Source organism: Eleutherodactylus coqui, chromosome 3 (assembly GCF_035609145.1).
Source record: "Eleutherodactylus coqui strain aEleCoq1 chromosome 3, aEleCoq1.hap1, whole genome shotgun sequence".
NCBI lineage: Eukaryota > Metazoa > Chordata > Amphibia > Anura > Eleutherodactylidae > Eleutherodactylus > Eleutherodactylus coqui.
Genome location: NC_089839.1, coordinates 47,789,538 through 47,809,066, shown reverse-complemented (window position 1 = coordinate 47,809,066; position 19,529 = coordinate 47,789,538). Strand labels below are relative to the sequence as shown.

The following is a 19,529-nucleotide window of genomic DNA, read 5'->3' as shown; positions in this document are numbered from 1 at the left end:
ATTTATATTCCACAACACTTCTGCTCGATTCAACTCAAACAACCAATCACTGTGAATCTGCCAACCCAAACAACCAATCACTGTGAATCTGCCAACCCAAACAACCAATCACTGTGAATAAGCCAACCCAAACAACCAATCAGGTTGTGAATCGAGCAGAAGCGTTGTAGAATATAGATATTTGCTATCCAATGTGACGGCTACAGTGCGTGCAGTGACCAGCTGTACAACACGCACTACAAACCCCGGCAGGCAGTGCGGCAGTGACGTCATCAGGAGCGCGCCGCGGCCGAGTGTTGCTATAGCAACTGAAGAATCTGCTGCTATGCCCCGCGCCAGGTAGGGTGTGCGGCCCGTGTAGACGGGGATGTGGACTGGTGGTGGGATGTAGGAAGAGGGAGGACACCTCCGCCTGTCCCCAGCACACGGGGGTATCACTGTCCACACAGCCATATTAGTAGCCAGTAGAATAATCCTCATGTCTGCTGACTCTTTAGGGCCTCAGCAGACCAATGTATGCACAAATACAGTCGTCGCAATGGAGCACATTTGCGCATGAATGAGGGATGTCCGCCAGTCGCACCCTTCATCTTGATTTTTTTTTAAAACTTGCCATAGACTTCTATGGAAGCTTTCTGCGTAACGGCTTAGACAGGCGGTGCACACGCCAATACGCTTGCCGCTACAGAGCGTATTAGCGCATGATCCGGAAGGGGGGGGGGGGGTGGTGATGGTGATTTTTTGACTATTCAAACTCCTAGCGAGCTTGTAAAAAACAAAACCGGAATACTAGGCCCGGCGCTATCTTTTCTCGCGCGTTATTTTGTTCGTGAAAATCACGCCAATGCGTTTAAGCCCAGAGAGAGAGGCCAGGTCCTATCTTTTCTTGTGTGCAGGATTTGGGCGCAAGAAACACGATCATGAGAACGATCTCATTGAAATCTATGGGTTGGCATCATGGTGTTTCGCAGGCGTGAGACTCACACATGCAAAAATGTGCGCAAATGCTCTTGTCGCTTTATGGCTTCTGCAGATGGGTGATTTTGCGTGTGTTTTCGCAAAACTGCAGGGAGTAGCACCGCTTGATTTCACTTGGTTTCCTCACATTCAGCGTTTTTGTGCCATATTAAGATTATATTTGTACGTTAACCGTAATATGATACTGGGGGAGGCGGCTGTGTAGAACGCTCGTCAGCGGGGATCGGCGGTGCTAATCTGCTGGAGGCTTTTCTCGTTGCAGTGATCATCTTTGGGATCTGGCGGTCGCCGAGGTTCAGGCAAAGGAGAGCGCTGAGGACGACGCTGCGGAGACCGAGAGATCCGTGTTCTTCATAGGAAATAAGAATGGGGTAAAATGACGTCCGGGCGTGAAGCCCCTCGCCGGCGCAGAAAATAGAGAATTAATGTGGAAATGAAGGCCGCTTTTACGAGGGCGATAAAAATCGCGCTATTTTTCAACATGCTAATCGCATGTATGTGAAGCCCATGCTTTCCAATTGGTTCCTTCACATTAGCAATGTTTTGTAGTCTGCGACATTGCGAGAGAAAAAATCGCGGCATGCTGAATATTGCTGCGATTTGCGATGTTTTGTAGCCCATGTTTCCCTATGGAGCCTTCCTTTGCGTTGCATCACACGAAAACTCGAGACCCGAAACGGCAAGAGAGGGATAATAGCTCACTTAAGGCTCCTTCACACTGGCGATCGCAATATCGCTGCGGCAAAATCGCATTTCTGCTCATGTGATCTATGAGCTTCACCAATGCTTTTTCCTGAGAATGATCTCACCTCGCTGCCGCCTGTGATTTTCTCGCGCGAACGTCCGCAGGAGTTTCTAATGTTAAAAACACATTACGCAAGTTCGTGTGTTGCGATGCGATAATTCGGAGGCTCCATAGGGAAACATGGGTGAGAAAATCGCAAAAAGTTAGGACGTGCCGCGATTTATTTTTTTCACGCCACATCGCATAAGTGCAAACATCGCAAATGGAAATGAAACCAACGAAAATCATTGCTTTCGTAATTCTGCATTCTCACTCTTGCATCGCGCGAAAATCGTGCTTTTTTTTAAATCCCCAGTGAGAAGGAGCCCATGTTGGAGTCATGTGGTTTTTCGTTCACCTAAAGACCAAGTGACTGTCGGCCCGTCTAAAGAGACAGTTGTTCATCTATGAAGGACTGCCTGTTTACTGTGAGTGGAGGCGGGCGGCCGGTAGAGATGTCCGGCGCTCTCCGGCTTCATTCAGTGAGTGATCATTACTACTGTGTGAAGGCAGAGTAGCGCTAATTGTTGGGACAGCTATCAGGCACTCAAGTGCCCAACAGTCCCCTCCCCCATGCAAAACTAACCTCAGTTTAGTTATCAGAATAGCGGGGTCCCACTCCCAGAATCCCCACTAATCAGCTGTTTTAAGGGGCCACGGCCTCTTCACTGTATACCAGGCACAGCAACATACATTGTGTAGTGGCAATGATTGGTATTGCAGCTCAGTCCCACTTCAATATGAAGGCGCTACAAAACGCCATGTGACTTTGGCCCCGCTTACACGGGCGACATGGTATCGCCGCGAGAAAATTATTGCATCGCTGGTCCGTGCGATATCTTGCAGTGATACTATGATTTTATAGCGCTACAAAGTCACGTGACTTTGTAGCACCCCCTGCGAGGATTTTCAGGGGTGAGGGTTTGAAATATAAGTTCTAGCTGCAGTAAAAAAAAAAAAAAAAGTATCCATCACCTTAGAAGCGCTGTCCTAGGCTCCGCTGCAGCTTCTTGCCAGTCACTAACAGTGTTCTTCAATCTTCATCTCTTCTGGCCGGGGATTGAAAAATCCCCACCTCCTGGAAGCGCTGGCTGTGATTGGCTGACGCTTAGCCAATCAGAGCCAGCGCTTGATGAATGGCTGTGATTGGTTCATCAAGCACTGGCTGTGATTGGCTAAGCGTCAGCCAGTCAGAGGCAGCGCTTCCAAGAGGTGGGGATTTTTCAATCCCCGGCCAGAAGAGATGAAGCAGAATAGTGCCGGGACCCGGGGAGAAGATGCAGCGGAGCCGGACAGCGCTTCTAAGGTGATGTATGTGTTTTGTTTTTCCTGCAGCCAGGGCTTTGACAGTATAATTTCCTTTGTTAAAGTTGCATCGCATGAAAATCGCAATTTTGTGTGATGCGATGCAACAAAGAGGAAGGCTCCATAGGGAAACATGCGCTACAAAACCTCGCGAGTCGCGGGCATATCGCCGGACCTGCAGGTTTTTGTGTCGGTATGTCACATGCTACAAAACATCATACATGTGAAGGAACCCATAGGAAAGCATGGGCTTCACATACATGTGATTTGTAGCGCTGTCACAACGTGACAAAATCGCGCAACTTTGTCGCCCGTGTGAACAAAGCCTAATGGACATGACAGACAAGAGGCTGCAGAGCTTTCTTCTGCCATTACTGTCAACGACACAACTTCCTGTCTATGACGGTCCCGAGCCTGGTTTTGCATGTTGTTGAGTGGTGCGGACTTAGGGCTCATTCACACAGGCGTATATACACAGTGTATTACGCATGTATTTTTTATGCATAGTGAATAGAACTCATTGATTTCAATGGGTTCCTTCACAGCTGTGTATTTTTCACATTAAAAAACTACTCGTCCTATTTTGCTTCATATTCTGCACCAAAATACTTCATTAAGATCAATGGGTTTGTGTAAATATGCGGGAGGCTTGGTTAATTCGCTGCGCATTTATGCAAGGAATCAATGGGATTTTTTTGCCTATTTTTTCTAATTAGGTGGTGGTCAGCAATACACAGGGAATCTGTGTATTTCGATTGGTTAATACGCAGCGTATTCACAGGCTGAAGTATGCCAAATGGTCATGTGAATAAGCCCTTAGGCCCAATATTCACTGGCGGGTTTGATTTGTGGAACCTGCACGGGAGATCCACAAAACAAGCCGTCCATAGAGAAACATGGGCATCCGGAAATTAATTTAAGCATGCAGATTTGTTTTTGCGGACCTTTTGGTTCGGAAAACAAATAGCAGTATGCTGCATTTTTCTGCAGATCCCGCAGGGCCGGCTTCCATTGAAGTCAACGGAAGCCGTCCAATCTGCGGTACACCCACAGCTGACGCTGAATCTCGTGGGAAAGCAGATTTAAAAAAAAAAAAAAATTGTACTGCACATGTCCGACTGCGAGCCATGAGGACCATGCGCAATACAGCGAACCCAGAATTGGAGGAATCCATGCGAACGGCCCTGTCGGGGAAAACAGGTAAATGGGGCTCGCTGGCTGTGGGCAGGGTAAGATTCCATGCACGGAATCCGACCCGCCCGTGGACATTGGGCCTTAAGGCATTGACCCACTAGAAGAGCGCCTGCCTACTGTATATGTCCTATTAGGGCGCATGGACCTCATAGAGTATGGTCCTCCGCTCAGGAACCCCAACTATGAGCTGTGTTTGACCCCACCTCAGTTTTGGCCCCTCCCAGCCGCTGACGTGTCAGATTTGACCCCTCCCCGCTGCGCATGTCACGTCAACGAGAGAGAGAGGAAAAGAGAGAGAAAAAAAAAGCTCAGCAACCGGTGGGTCACATACAAAAATGCTCGAGTCTCCCATTAAAGTCAATGGGGTTCGTTACTCGAGTAGAGCTCTCGAATTTTACAAAAAGCTCAACTCGAATATCGAGGACCCCAGCATTTGGGTACTCGCTCATCTCTAATGCTGTATATTTGCACAACTGAAAATCACAATTTCCTGCATTTTTTAGCTGTTCCTGTGGACGTTTGTGCTTAGAAATACCCTGTGTATTTATGCTCATAAAAAAAAAACTGAAGGGTTCATTTATTTCCCGTGCAAATACGCAGCGAATACACATTTCCTACATATTCACTGCAAATTTGCGCCGGCCTGTTCGCTTAAATGGCCTATTTCAGGCCTTATTCACACTTGCGTAGGCGCAACTCCGCTTGGTAGGACAGAGCATAGCTGTGCCTGAACGAGGGAGATCCTATCGCTGTGTGGTATTAGTTAATTGTATATTTACCTTGTTTTTTAATTTGTTTTTGATATAGGGCAAAACCAGCATTATCCTGCGCTGCATCGACAGGTAATCCGCAACTCAGTTCTTCAGTGTTCACCAGTGGAATAAGGTTCCTCCTTCTGAAGAGCACCACGTTGGCTTAGGGAGTTTTATGTAGGCCACGCAATGCTCCTTGGGAAAAAGCATGCAAATAGGGGGTGAAAAAGTACCTCCACATCGCCACCTATTAGACGGTGACTTCCTTATAAGTCAATGTCCAACCTGTCAACAGGCCTTGAAGCATGACTAAGGATATAAAGCCAAAACAAAGTCTTCCCCAGAAGTGAAAGACCCATCTACAGAATTGCTGTTTAAAGGGGTTTTCCAGGGAGAATACTACTGATGACCTGTCCTCAGGATAGGTTCTCAATAGTCATCGCTGGGGTTTGACGCTCAGGACCCTGAGCGATCAGCTGAGCGGATATATGCTGTCAGCGTTGCAAATACACAGAGGTCGCAGCGGAAGTTCTCCGCTCCGACCTCTGTGTATTTGCGGCACTGACCGCATAGATCCACTCAGCTGATCGGTCGGGGCCCCGAGCGATGGACCCCGGCCGATCAACTATTGAGGACCTATCCAAAGGATACGTCATCAGTAGTATTCTCCCTGGAAAACCCCTTTGAAGTGTGTTCTCCCCTTGCCAGTGGCTGGAAGAGAGGCCTTTGATGTGGATCTGGGGGAATATAGCCTCTCTCTTATAGAGTGCACCACGTTGGCATAGGGGCGTCTTACATAAGCCATGCAATGCTCCCTGGGAAAAAGTGTGCAAATATGAAATGCAAAGGTACCCTCCACAGCGCCACCTATTAGAAGATGATTTCTTTCAAGGTTGGGCATTGACTTATAGAGAAGTCACTTTCCAACAGGTGGCGCTGTGGAGGTACTTTTTCATTCCCTCTTTGTGTTTAGAGTACACTTAACGTGAATACTGAGGGTTCCCGTGAAAAGCGCTTCCACTGACAGTCAACTGCGCATACGCAAGGTTTCGGTTTCTTGTGAAACCTCTGTGCATGCGCAGAAGACAAATGCGTAGTCGTTTGTGATACAATTGTATCTCAGGACCAAATGCCATGGTGAGGGCAAGGAGATGGGGAATGTGGGGTTTACAACTCACTGCCAGTTATCTGTGCATGGGAATGAAGGCTGGCCATGCCTTGTAAACCACACTGGGGAATTCCTCCAGCTTGCAGCGTATTGGAATAGACTGCAGCACAGAAAGAAATGGTAAAGAATTTATAATTACCACCAATTGCTAAAATGCTATATTTCCAAAAGTACTTCCATTAACCCCTTTGTGATCGGCCTATTTTGCGCCTTAATAGCCAAATTATTTTTCCTTTAATTTTTTTCATCATTATGCTCCAAGAACCACAGCATTTTTATTTTTTCATCCTCATACTTGTATGAGGGGTGTTTTTTGTGTGTGTCGAGTTGTAATTTGTAATGGCACCACCTTGTATTACATATAAGGCATTGTTTATCTCTTAAAAGTTTTTTTTTTTGGAGGGGATGGAAAAAAATTAAATTCCGCCATTGTTTTTTTTTTCCCTTTTTTAAATTATTTTTTAAGGTGTTCACTGTATTGTATTAATGACTAGTTAACCGTGATCTGCGGGTCCACGCAATTACGGCCGTACCGAAATAATGGTTTACGTGTTACTACTTTTGCTTTATAAAAGCACTTTTAGAAAAAAGTGAAATTATATTTGCATCGTTACATTGCAAGACACATAACATTTTTATTTTTTGGCCAACAGAGCTGTGTGAGGTTGTTTGTGGGACAAGTTATAGTTCCCATTGGTACCATTTGTGGCTGGGATCGGAGCTTTCTCCACGCCTTGCTCTTAGATGAACGACTGCCTGTTTTCACAGGTTGATCATTGTTCATAAGCGAACTAATTATCGTTTGCATTCAGTCGCTGGCAGCAGACCAGACAGAATCCGCTCAGGCTGGGCAGACACTGAAATGTACCTACTGCGCCAATCAAAGGTTTTCCTTCATAGCAAATAAAAATGGTTGTGAAATGGGAATTGATGATGATGATGATGATAATTTCTACATGTTATTTGTAGGGACGAAGCACCTAAGCCCACTTTGGCATTAGAGTATACCTTTGGTCGGAAGGCGAAGGGACACAATACTGTAAGTATTTTTGACCTGCAGATGTAACAAAGTCTATTAACGTTTTTTAAAGGGGTTGTCCCGCGAAAGCAAGTGGGGTTAAGCACTTCTGTATGGCCATATTAATGCACTTTGTAATGTACATTGTGCATTAATTATAAGCCATACAGAAGTTATTCACTTACCTGCTCCGTTGCTGGCGTCCCCGTCTCCATGGTGCCGTCTAAGTTCAGCGTCTAATCGCCCGATTAGACGCGCTTGCGCAGTCCGGTCTTCTCCCTTCCGAATGGGGCCGCTCGTGCCGGAGAGCTGCTCCTTGTAGCTCCGCCCCGTCACGTGTGCCGATTCCAGCCAATCAGGAGGCTGGAATCGGCAATGGAGCGCACAGAGCCCACGGTGCACCATGGGAGAAGACCCGCGGTGCATCGTGGGTGAAGATCCCGGCGGCCATCTTACTAAGGTAAGTAAGAAGTCGCGGGAGCGCGGGGATTCGGGTAAGTACTGGATGGTTTTTTTTTTTTACCCCTGCATCGGGTTTGTCTTGCGCCGAACGGGGGGGCTATTGAAAAAAAAACAAAACCCCGTTTCGGCGCGGGACAACCCCTTTAATGTAGCATTCAGGGCTTGAACGCATGGATGTGTCTTTGTCCCGTTTTTGCGACAGTGAAAATCACAATGGTTTCATTTTCACTATCGGGCTTCTCCGCAGTAATGCTACACACAAGAAAAGATAGGACTTGCTCTATCTTTCTCGCATGTCGTTTTCCTACGTGCGACAAAGATAGGTCAGGACTTTTCTTCCCCCTTTTTTCAAACTTGCACGCACTAGCGCAGAATTTGAATAGTCAAGAAAAAAATAATTTTACCTGGTTCATGCGCTAATACGCTCCGTAGTGGCGAACGTATTAGTGCATCCGCCCATCTATTTAACCCTTACAGCACACATAGAAGTAAATGACATGATTTTAGTGTATGGCATCATGTAGAAGACCACGAAAAAAATAGTTGTGTTTGTACTCGGTGCTTTTCCATCTAGTATAAGAGATTGAAAGGGATGGAAACTATGTGATACGAAAACCAAAAAGATCTCTATCTCAGATATTCCTCTTGGTGCCATCCAGGATCCATCCTGGTTTCTGTCTTCATCCCAGGACAGCACCAGCACTGCTTTAACAGAACGCAATGTGAAACCAGCCTGATAGACGCACCTGCAGTTGGCAAGTGACTACATTGATCTCGTTGCTCTTTAGTACACCAATGACAATGTCTTCTGCCAATTTGTAGACCCTCTAGCGTACCTCCAAGGCTTCCACAGCCAAAATGTCTCCACTATAGCTGGCTGATGGTCTCCAGCCCTACAGAGAGGAAGTATACTTTGTGTATTACTCTGTCTGTCTCTGTATGCTGGATTTGACATATTACTGCATTTTTACTTAATGGAATGTTCTTTGTTTTTTCAGCCAAAGGACATTGCTCATTTTTGGGAACTTGGTGGAGGGACATCATTACTGGATTTAATTCAGATTCCAATTACTAGTGAAAATATCCGGTAAGTAGAATGCATGCTTTTCCATGGTTTCCAAATCAGGTCCACTTTAAAAGAAACTTCTACCAGTTTAAACCAATGGCAACTAGAGATCAATATATTAGAGAGCATCCTAAAACTGTGCTTGTTCTATCACCTTGTGCCATCGTACCCTGTACAACCTGAGATTTAATAATTCCCGTGCTGTATGCGAGTCCAGCTCAAACAGACGATCCATGCTGCCTGCGGTATGATCCAGTCCCTGGCCATTCTCTGTAAGTGATGTAGATTACATCTTCTATGTCATCCACAGTCCTGTATAATTCTAACACACGGACCGGCACATGTCCTGAAAAGCCAGTCAATTCTGACCAAAATAGGGCGAAACGATGTATGCTCGCACCAGTCCGTGGTTGTGTATGATTAGGACAGAACTATGAATGAAGTAGGAGACGTTATTCACGTCACTCATATTGAGAATAGCTGAGGTTTGGACTTCACTGCAGGCAGCAGAGATGTTCCAGGCTCGCCAACCAGACTGTTCAAGCTGGATTACCATACAGCGCGGCAACTATTAAAAATTTTACAAGGTATGATGGCATTAGGCGCTATAAAAAGATCCCTCTCGAATGTTCTGTTAATTAACTGCCATTGCTTTTACTACGGTCGCTCCGAAATGATGACCGGTTCCTTCTAACTGTTTTAATTTCCAAAGTTTCTCCTCCACCAAACTGCCATGAAAAATAAGGGTTGGAAGACCTTCCCAGAAGATACTTATGTTGGTGCACTAAATATTAAGGAATATATCATTGCAAGAAATGTTCTTTAGGGTATGTCCAGTAGAAGCAGTACACAATCCAGAGCGAATCTGCTGAAAATATGAAGAGGCACAAACTGCACCAAATGGCGCAGCTTTTGTACAGTATTTTGTTGTTGAAATGCTGTGGGGGTGAGGAAGAGTGTGGACTGCCGCTGTGGCTCTGCCACTAGCCACTACAGCTCGGCCACTTCCAGGGGAAGGGGGGGGTTGAAAAGGCCCCCCACGCACCTCTGCTTCCTTTTCTGTTCTTTTAGAGAGGTGGGCTCACTTCTCTTACCACCGCCGGCGCAGCCTCTTCGCTTCTGATGCACCTTTCCAGCATTTTTTTCTGTGACACTGGTGGGCAGGGAATTAGTCCCAGAGGCAGCACAGTTCTCCCTCACCCCAGGCATGACTTTGCTGCGAACCCAGTGGCACCGTCAGTGCTCAAATCAAGGGAGATGCTTCCTCCCACGGAGTGTTCTCTGGTGCTGCGGGTGTGATTTTTTTTTTTTTTTTTTGTGGATGCAGTTCTCGCGACGCTTACTGACCTCCATGGCCCAAAATTTAGGCCCTGACTCTTCAGTCCATTAGTAACTTCCTGCCCTTCTTCTAATCACCTTCTTGGTGCCAGGGTCCTCTCCTCTTATTGGCTCCCACCCTCTTCTGCTATAGATCCCGCCATCAGGTCCTATTTGTTTCCTGTCTACTTGAGCACATTGCTCTCTGCTGCTGGGAATAGTAGCGCACCTGACAAGCTCCTTGTTCTGCTCCAAGCACGTCATCAACATTCCAGCTCCGCTTCCACACTTGACCAGGACTCTGTAAGCACTATCTGGCGGCAAGCTCCCTTGCTCATCCTGCAACACCCATGGCAGTAGGCTCATATAACAGCGCTCTACTACTAGTGTGCAGTACTTGGCACTATGTCTGACTCCAAGGCTGTTGGACCTAGCCAGCGCCACACATTTTGCTTTCACTAGTCGTAGTACCAAATTCCCATGCGGACAGTTGGAGCCGTTATGCCCCCACCCATCAAGTTGGGTGTCAGGTGAACTGTCTGCAGGCACTCCCCCTGTCCAACCTCCGCCATTTGCTGAACACATAGTGGCCAATTCCTACCTCAACGACTATTGGGTAAACGCTCCAACTCAGTTGGACAATCTGTACAGTCTACATTGCCCTTGTTTGGGTGAATTATCAACCAACCCAAATCCTGTCTCTCATCATCTCAACGTCAGCTCCCACTGTAGATAGTGCATTTCCTTCACACGACCGTACGCTCACTGCAGTCCCAGTCTCTGCAGGAGAGTACTGGGATTGGTGGTCTCATTCTTCGAGACCATCCCATATGGGTTGTTTCACTCACTGCCTCTCCAGGTGAGACGAATCGGCGAACTCTCTCGAGTGAAAGATCCAACTACCTCAACAGCTTCAACACAATCTTCTCTGGCGGCTGGACTCCCCACAGATCATTCTGGGCCGCTCCCTCCTGATGCTGCGCTGGCAGGTTCTCACAAGGGCGCCAGTCTACTCGGCTAGGGAGGTACACTGCAGAAAAGGAGGAACAGCGCAGAGTCCTTGAACAGTGCAGGAATCCATCCTTCCGATAAATGGCTTAGAACTTTATGCCATTCTTCTGTTACTGCAGCATTTCGCACCCCAGATAACGTGCCTCCCTGTCTAGTTCCAAACAGACAATGCAATGGCAGTCATATACATAAGTCACCAGGGTGGTACTTGTAACTCGGCCGTCATGGCTGAAGCAGCAAAGATCCTGACATGGGCCGAAGATCACCTTTTGGCGCTATTGAGGATTCGCATACCAGAAATGGACAGTTGGATAGCCGACTTCCTGTGCAGGAAAACAATCAACCCGGGAGAATGGGAGTTGCACTCCGACATGTTCCATGAGCTCAGTTAGAGATGGGGTCATCCGGATGTTGATCTGATGGCATCCAGATTCAACCACAAACTTGCAAACTATGTGTCCTGATCTCCGGTTCAAGCAGTGAACTCATTAGTAGTTCCTTGGGTTCCACTTCCCGTACACCTTACACCCCTTTCCTCTCATACCTCGAAAGTCAAATAGGATAGTCTGGTGGTCATTCTCATTGCGTGTGTTATACGGACCTCGTCAGCCTGCTTGTTGAAACTCCATCGCCCCATCCTCTTTGAGAAGATCTTTTGTTACAGCTATGGTAACTTGGGGGTTGTTAGCTCATTGGACCATCATCTTCCTCTAGCTAGATGGTTGGTCCCACCATGGTAATCCACGTCCAAGTCAAAATTGGTGGTTAAACTCAGGAAGTCCATTTATTTTGGTAGGATAACAGATAACAAAGGCAACAAATCTTCACACTGTTGTTGTAGTACAGTACACACATGTGATGAATAACCGAAATCCTAGCTGTCTGGCTACTAACTCCCATAAGTTTGCAGTCCTATGTATCACAGGGGCCTAGCACCTAAAAGGACACCATACCCATTCAGGATGTCAGTCTAGGAGGCGTCCTTCCCTGTCAGACTGTCGGACCTCAGGCCTGCAGCCCTCTCAGCTTCTTCTGAGCCATCGTTATTCTCTTCTCTCTCTGTAGCAGTGTGGCTGGAGGTTTTAACTCCTCCAACCATACCCATACATCCGTCCCAGCTAATTAGCCTCAGTCTGCCTGTTTTCATGCTCCTGAAGGCCATATTGTGTACTTCATTACCACACAGCACACGTCAAACACGTCAAAAGGCATGTGGGCCGAATCTAGCCTGCCACCTCATTTTATGTGACCCGCCAACCATGCAGCATCCCTAAAGGCATTGCACCCAACCATCCTGCAGCTCTGGTCTAGTGGCTGCAGCCATTGCTGAGTCTGTGACCACTGAACTCTTTTCCTTGGTGTCTGTGTAGCGTCCTATATGCAGTGCAGATACCGAGGGGAGAGGTCATAGGAAGGGGGGGGGGGTGTACCCAATTACTACTGTGGTCACTATGGGGGACCCTATCATTACTGTGGCCACTATGGGGGAACCTACCATTACTGTGGCCACTATGGGGGACCCTAATATTACTGGGGCCACTATGATGGTTACGTTTATTACTGGAGTCACAGCTTAATAGACTGTAGTACATGGCAAACCTGCGCTGCCATGTGACTCTATTAGCACCCCAAAATTATGCTGTGGGGGAATGATGGGGTGCAGGAGCACTGTGAACGTTGACAGCGGCAGCTAAACAGTTTGCAGCTCCAATCGTGGAGGGTGTCAGCTGTCAGAAGCCGACACACACCATAAGTTTATGTAGGGAGGTCCTTATGAGGTTAAAGTCCGCACCGCTGGTCAATTGCACATAGATTTGGGGCAGATTGTTTTATCTTCAGCATATGGATGAGGTTTGTTTAAATCTCATCCACTTTGCTGCTGCTGTAAATGTTGCGAAACCCCCTTGCCTGGAAAATACTCTAAAATGTTAAAGGTTTCCGATCTGTATTTTCAGTGTAGTATATTTTTTGTCAGCATTACCCAATTCTTTTGCAGTGTTGTTCATGACGGTTACCAAGCTCAAACAGTAGGTGGCGCTGCAGCCTCACTCAGCAGAAGAAGATGGTTATTCCCATTGTAATAGAAATGATAAGAGTGATTTCTGATGTTTTAATTATAAATAGTTGCTTTCTCATGTCTGTACATGTTTTATCTGCCACGTGTTAATTGTTATGTCACTTTTTTCTTATCTTAAAGGACGTTTTCCATGGTGCTTGTTCTTGATCTGTCAAAGCCTAATGAACTTTGGCCCACAATGGATAGCCTGTTACAAGTCACCAGGAAGCGTGTGGATAAAATTGTCGCAGATATTGGAAAGTCCAATTCCAAGGCAGCAAATCAAATAATGCAGAACATGTGGAGGAATATTCCAAACAACCATCCTGTATGTGTCCAGAATGTGTCCACAATAAGATGATTTCTCATAACTTTATTATACATTGCTGCTTTGTCCTTAAAGGGGTTGTACCAGTATTAAAGCCCATATAAACACAACGGTTATCGCTCAAAATGCGCTCAAAAGCCATCTTTTGAGTGATAATCGTTGTTTCTAACTGCACTTACATCGTGCAGTATTCGATAAGCCGTCGCTCATCGTTGTCTTTCAGCATGCTGAAAAACAACGATAAGCCTTATCAGGAATACACAGCGGGATACAGCTGATATTATTGTTTCAGCTCTATCCTGCTCCCTGAACACAGGCTGGGTATGAAGAACACAGCTGTCCAGCTGCGTTCTTCATCCCCTGCTCGAAGCGCTTAGCTGTATAACAGCCGGGCGCTCAAAGCAGAGAACAGCTAGATGCAGAATGCAAGCTGCCCTGTTTGCCTTCTGTTTCCCCCGCTTGGAGCGCAAGGTGATCGCTCAACGTTTGAGCAATCACCTTGCGCTGTAAATGGACACAACGATTATCGCTCAAAGGTCGCTAAAAGACGTCTTTTGGGCTATAATCGTTGTGACTAAATGGGCCTTTACAAGTAATCCCCTATCCACATGATGTGAAATAACTTGTTGATGGGTAGGGATCTCAAGAATAGGGATCCCATGCCCACATCTACCTGTGACTATGAGATTGTTGATTTCTGTAGTAGATTTTCACAACAGGTTTCACCCCTTTGAGTGTAGTGAGGTGAAAGCCGTGTGTTACACCTGCCTTAACCCCAGGCTGTTTTCTACCTTAAGGACCAGACACTTTTTAGGGATTTTACCCATGTGGCGGTTTTACTGCCGTATTTTGTTTCCTTTATCTAGCAAAATTATTTTTGCTTAGTTTTTTTTTTCGTGATATATAGGGCTTTTTTTTTTTTTCTTTTAAATATCTTTTTCACTGACTTTTTCCCCGTTTTTTAGTTTTATTGGGGGTATAATGCTAAAAAAAAAGATTTTTTTTTTTTTAACATTTATAGTTATTTTTTTTAAATTTAGTATATTTATGCAAAAATAAAGTATGGGAACGGGTTCCTCTATTTGTTTCGGACGTTTTGATATATAGTGGTTTACAGGGCGCATACGGCGACAGTTTTGGTTGGCGTTGGGTTTGGGTCATTTTCCTTCTTACGTATATATTGCTGTTTTATTCTGTAATTTTATCTTACTTATGTATGTAATTATGTGTTTTACTATCTATGTACCCAATGATGTCATGTAAGACCTCCTGGGGGACATTCACCTTTTTTTTTTTTTAATTTGACACTTTCCCACTGAAGCTGGGGCATCCATAGGAGCCCCAGTTACAGGGGAAAGCAACTCCTCCCTCAGGGACTTTAGTCACTGGCAGAGCTGGTCAGGGTCTAGTATGACCCTCCAGCTCTGCTGTAGCAGGAAATCACGGCTGTCCTCTATTAAATCTTTTCATTATTCGTTCCAAACAGGACAGAGAATTAATTGACCCCTTCCCGTTGCCTTTATTGATTATTGGAAGCAAGTATGATATTTTCCAGGTAAGAAATTGTATTATTTATTTATTTTTTAAAACCAACTCTGTTAACCCCTTAACGCTATAGGATGTACAGTTACGTCCTGCAGCGTCGGGCTATGTACAGTATGAAGGGAGATCGCGTCATGCTTGATGTTTTTTGACAAAGAGTGGACATCGCAACATTGAAGAAAAGGCATTAAAATTTCTTTAAAAATATATTTGATATAAAAATTTATATATTTATACAATGGGTAACTTTGTGATGACACAATCTCTTTAAAATATTGATATAACGTGTAAATCGGATCGGTTTGTCTGCAGTTCAGAGATACGTTTACATTTACAATGTCACAATCGGCCTATTCTAACAGGATCTTAAAAACTGGTCAAGAGGAATGATTTTCCTGACATTTTGTTTGATGCAATAATTTGTATTGAGGCTTTTATTTAACTGATTATTAACCTTATGTTTTATTCATTTCAGGATTTTGAGTCTGAAAAAAGAAAAATAATATGTAAAACCCTCCGATTTGTGTCGCATTACTTTGGAGCATCATTGCTGGTTTGTATATAAACAGAGATTATAACATGCTGAGCCTTTACAAAACACAGTTCTCAAACTAAAAGTATAAGGCCCCCCTGTCCACTGGCGTGATTTCACCGGCGGTAAGTCGCCGGCAAATCACGCCGTCTAAAGCTTTCCATAGTGTTGCTATGGAAAGCTCCGCCCCCCCCCCCGTCCTCAAGCGGAGAATCATTGCAATTCTCCGCTCACGACCTTCAATTCGCAGCATGCTGCGAATTACCGCGATTCTCCGCGGTCGGCCTATCTGTCAGATAGGCTGACCTGCAGAGATCCGTCTGCCAGCTCCTGCTCCCAGGCGGCGGCTCCTGCGGCGGGATACCTCTACACCCGTGGACAGGAAGCCTAAGTCCTGTGTAAAGATCTAAAACAAAGATATTTATAGTCCTTTTATAAAGTGTTCCATTAAACTGATTATTACCTTGTTTCCTTAAAAATAAGACCTACCCTGATTTTTCATGATTTTTGGGGAGGCTTTAAATATAAGCCCTACCCCCAAATTAAGCCCTAGCTGCATCACATAAAAAAAGGAATACATTACCTAGCAGGCTCGGTTATGCTACGGTACAGCCAATTCATAAATGCCGCCTCCACAACACTTCTTGACCACTGCTCAGCCAATTAATGCAGCGCTTAATAAACCAATCACAGCCATCACATTGGGTCATCAAGCGCTGCATTGATTGGCTAAGCAGAGCTCGAAAACCAATCAGAGCCATCGCTTCCTGGAGGTGGGATTTATGAATCCCGTAACCAGGAAGTGATCTTCTGTTGACGGCCGAGGACTGCAAGAAGCACGTCGGAGTTCCAGAGACCAGCAGGAAGGGCCTGGACCGAGCCTGCTAGGTAAGTATAAGACATCGCCTGAAAATAAGACACCGTGCCTCTTTTGGGGCAAAAATTAATATAAGTCAGGGTCTTATATTCGGAGAAACTCGGTATGTCACAAGGATACTAACGGCTTATTCCCATTTTATAACGGGTTTTCTAGGCTATTTCTGTTGATGACCCTTCCTTAGGATAGGTCATCAGTAGTTGATTAGCTGGGGTTCACTGCTCAGCACAGTGGCCGATCAGCTTTTTCGGTATCTGCTGTCAACGCCAAAGCACAGGGTATGGAGCAGAAGGCCATAGCTCCAACCACTATGTAAAGGCCAGCACTGGTAATTGCAGGCACAGCTGTCATTGATTTCAATAGGAGCTGCACACGCAATTACTATTGCCAGCCACTGCTTCGTACTCCTTGTTGTGGTGCTGACAGCGGGCACCCAAACAGCTAAGACCCAGAGCGGCAGACATCAGCCAATCAACTTATTAATGACCTTTCTTGAGGATAGGTAATTAATAGAAATAGCCTTGAAAACGCCTTTAAATGACAGTATAGGATATGCCATCACTTTAGGGTCATTAAGGATCCGACCTCTCGGGTCTCTATCAATCCTGAAAATAAATCAGACCCTTTACAATTGTTCCCTGCACAGCAAGGCTCCGGCCACCCGTCTTTTCAGGGATCCGCTCTGTTCAAGTGAATGGAGTCAGTTGCAATTCTCTGGGCGGCAGAGGGCTTCGCTGTGCAATCAATAATGGTGAAGGACACTCTGGACTGTCTTTATATATGCAGTACAAATTATATGGAAGTTTGATCATCACATCCTATTATGAAGATCTCATTGCTTATGCATTGAGCAGTAATTTAAAGCTGGAACCTCTTCTGCCACAATACAGGCTGATATAGATACAATGATTTTTGCTTAAAAATCGCTCAAAGCCGTCTTTTGAGCAATAATCGTTGTGTGTAACTGCACTGACATCGTGCAGTTTTCGTTAAGGAGTCGCTGATCGTTCTCTTTCAGCATCCTGAATGACAACGATGAGCCTTATCAGGAATTCACTGCGGGATACAGCTGATACTATTGTTTCAGCTGTATCCCGCTCCCTGAAGACAGGCGGGGCATGAAGAACACAGCGGTCCAGCTATGTTCTTCATACCCCGTTCGGAGCGCTCATGTGTATAACAGCCGGGCGCTCCGAGCAGAGAACAGCTGGATGCAGAAGACAAGCGGCCGTGCTTGTCTTCTGCATCCTGTGCTCGGAGCGCTCAGCTGTAGAACAGGCAGACGTTCTGAACAGAGAACAGCTGGATGCAAAAGACAAGCGGCCCTGCTTGTCTTCTGCATCCCCCGTTCAGAGCGCAAAGTGATCACTCAACGTTTTGAGCGATAACCTTGTGCTTAAAGGTACAAAACAATTCAAAGACATCAAAGACCTCTTTTGAGCAATAATTGTTGTGTCTAAACCAGGCTTAAGGGTTCTTGTACATCGCAGAATTCTGTTCAGACAGGCAGTACCACAGTGCACAGAGCTTATATGGCTCCTTAATAGAAAGTAACTTTTCTAGGAAAGATTACATCTGTGCATGTGAGGTGCGAGCCAGAATGTCACTTTTGTATGTTGGAGTCGTACACAATCGGACAGAGAAAGCCTCTGCATGAAATTAGAGTCATACAGAGGGACAGGGAGGGGGAAGCCCTAAAACCGTGCCATAATACAGCCATATGCATGAGTCCTTGTGGTCATCACTGCTCTAGAGAGAGTTTCCTCTAAACTATAGGATGTTCCAAACATGTAATGCATATGAATTATGCAAAGGGTTGACTTTGTGTTCTTTTTTTACAGTTCACTGGCAAGGCCGAATCTCATAAAAGTGTCTTGCGTTCATATATAAATCACTTGGCATTTGGACAAGACAGGAGGTAAGTGACATACAGTACTAGTCTGAAAATGTATTCTAGCATATTAACCTGTTCAGGGGTGCTCAACGCTGTTCATCATCTATTTACATTGGTGGGGGGATTTAAAGGGCCATGTATACATATTTTCCACCTGACTACCTGTCACAGGCTGGAGGTCTGCTCTGTATATTGCAGTCACTTCCATGCAGTGCAGCGTCCTGTCTGACACTTATGAGGCACTATTATGAGATTTTTGCTTTCACTTTCACAACAATCCCATGATGCATCAGCACATCATTACATGAGCAGCTAGAACTGCAGGGAAAACACTGTGATTACATTCTGTATTAACCTAAATAAGCTACAGATCTTAAGTATACAGTCATTCGTGATCTCCTCTGTTATAACTGCATGACAGAAGCTGCCTGATCATCATCAGTAATGTGATAGGAGTGTCTGCGTCCCCCTCCAGGTAGTTTCTGTGGTACACTCCATGTAATAGCATCACACAGACTGAGGAACTAACTAGAAGCTGAGCATATAACCCCGACTAAATCTGAGCTGGTCAGAAGTGAGATCACGAAGGAGGCAAGGAATTTCAGTTAGAAAGGATTAACTCTTCAAAGTAATACTAGCCCACTTATATATACTGGGGGGATAGCTACAGAATGAATGAAAAAAATAAATTCACCAGAGTGGCCCTTTAATTTTTGTAGTACATCAAAGTAGGGTCTTCACCAAGGGAAGCTGCAGTAGTTTTATGTTGAAACGTGGTGTTAAATGATTGGACAACAATGTGATACATGGTTGTGCTTTGCCTTTCAGATTAGGAGCCTCTATTTGCATTGGTTTTGCACTCTGGTTCATGGAAGGGATGTCTATATATCCTAATGGGGAATATGGATACGGGTTGTGCCAATGCCGAGGTGTAATATATAAAAGCGTATGTAGATAGTGGGAGAGACAGCAATTGATTCCCTTAGCATTAGGGCTTATTCAGACGAGAGTATATCAGCCGCGTTTTCATGCCCAGCCGATATACGCTGTCCCTCTCTGCAAGGGGAGGAGGCGGGACCGTACGGGAGCAGTGCTCTGAGCTCCCGCCCCCTCTCCGCCCCTCACCACTGTTTGCAATGGGATGGGCGGAACTTGGCTCTGCTCCTCCAATTGCAAACAGTGGGGAGAGGGCAGGAGCTCAGTCCACTAACTCCCGTCCCGCCTCCTCCCCTTGCAGAGAGGGGC

The 19,529-nt window shown here is 45.7% G+C and overlaps 1 protein-coding gene across 1 annotated transcript in view; it reads left to right on the top strand.

Moving 5' to 3' along the window:
• The first annotated feature begins 279 nt into the window (after positions 1–279).
• DYNC2LI1 (dynein cytoplasmic 2 light intermediate chain 1) overlaps positions 280–19,529 on the top strand; it is a 36,169-nt gene continuing 16,919 nt past the window's right edge. The window contains exons 1-9 of the mRNA XM_066595565.1: positions 280–339; positions 1,241–1,349; positions 5,069–5,103; positions 7,151–7,220; positions 8,660–8,748; positions 13,253–13,439; positions 14,926–14,994; positions 15,457–15,534; positions 18,232–18,308. Of these exons, the coding sequence (XP_066451662.1) occupies positions 326–339; positions 1,241–1,349; positions 5,069–5,103; positions 7,151–7,220; positions 8,660–8,748; positions 13,253–13,439; positions 14,926–14,994; positions 15,457–15,534; positions 18,232–18,308 (728 nt within the window). The 5' untranslated portion in view covers positions 280–325. The remainder of the gene's footprint in view (positions 340–1,240; positions 1,350–5,068; positions 5,104–7,150; positions 7,221–8,659; positions 8,749–13,252; positions 13,440–14,925; positions 14,995–15,456; positions 15,535–18,231; positions 18,309–19,529) is intronic.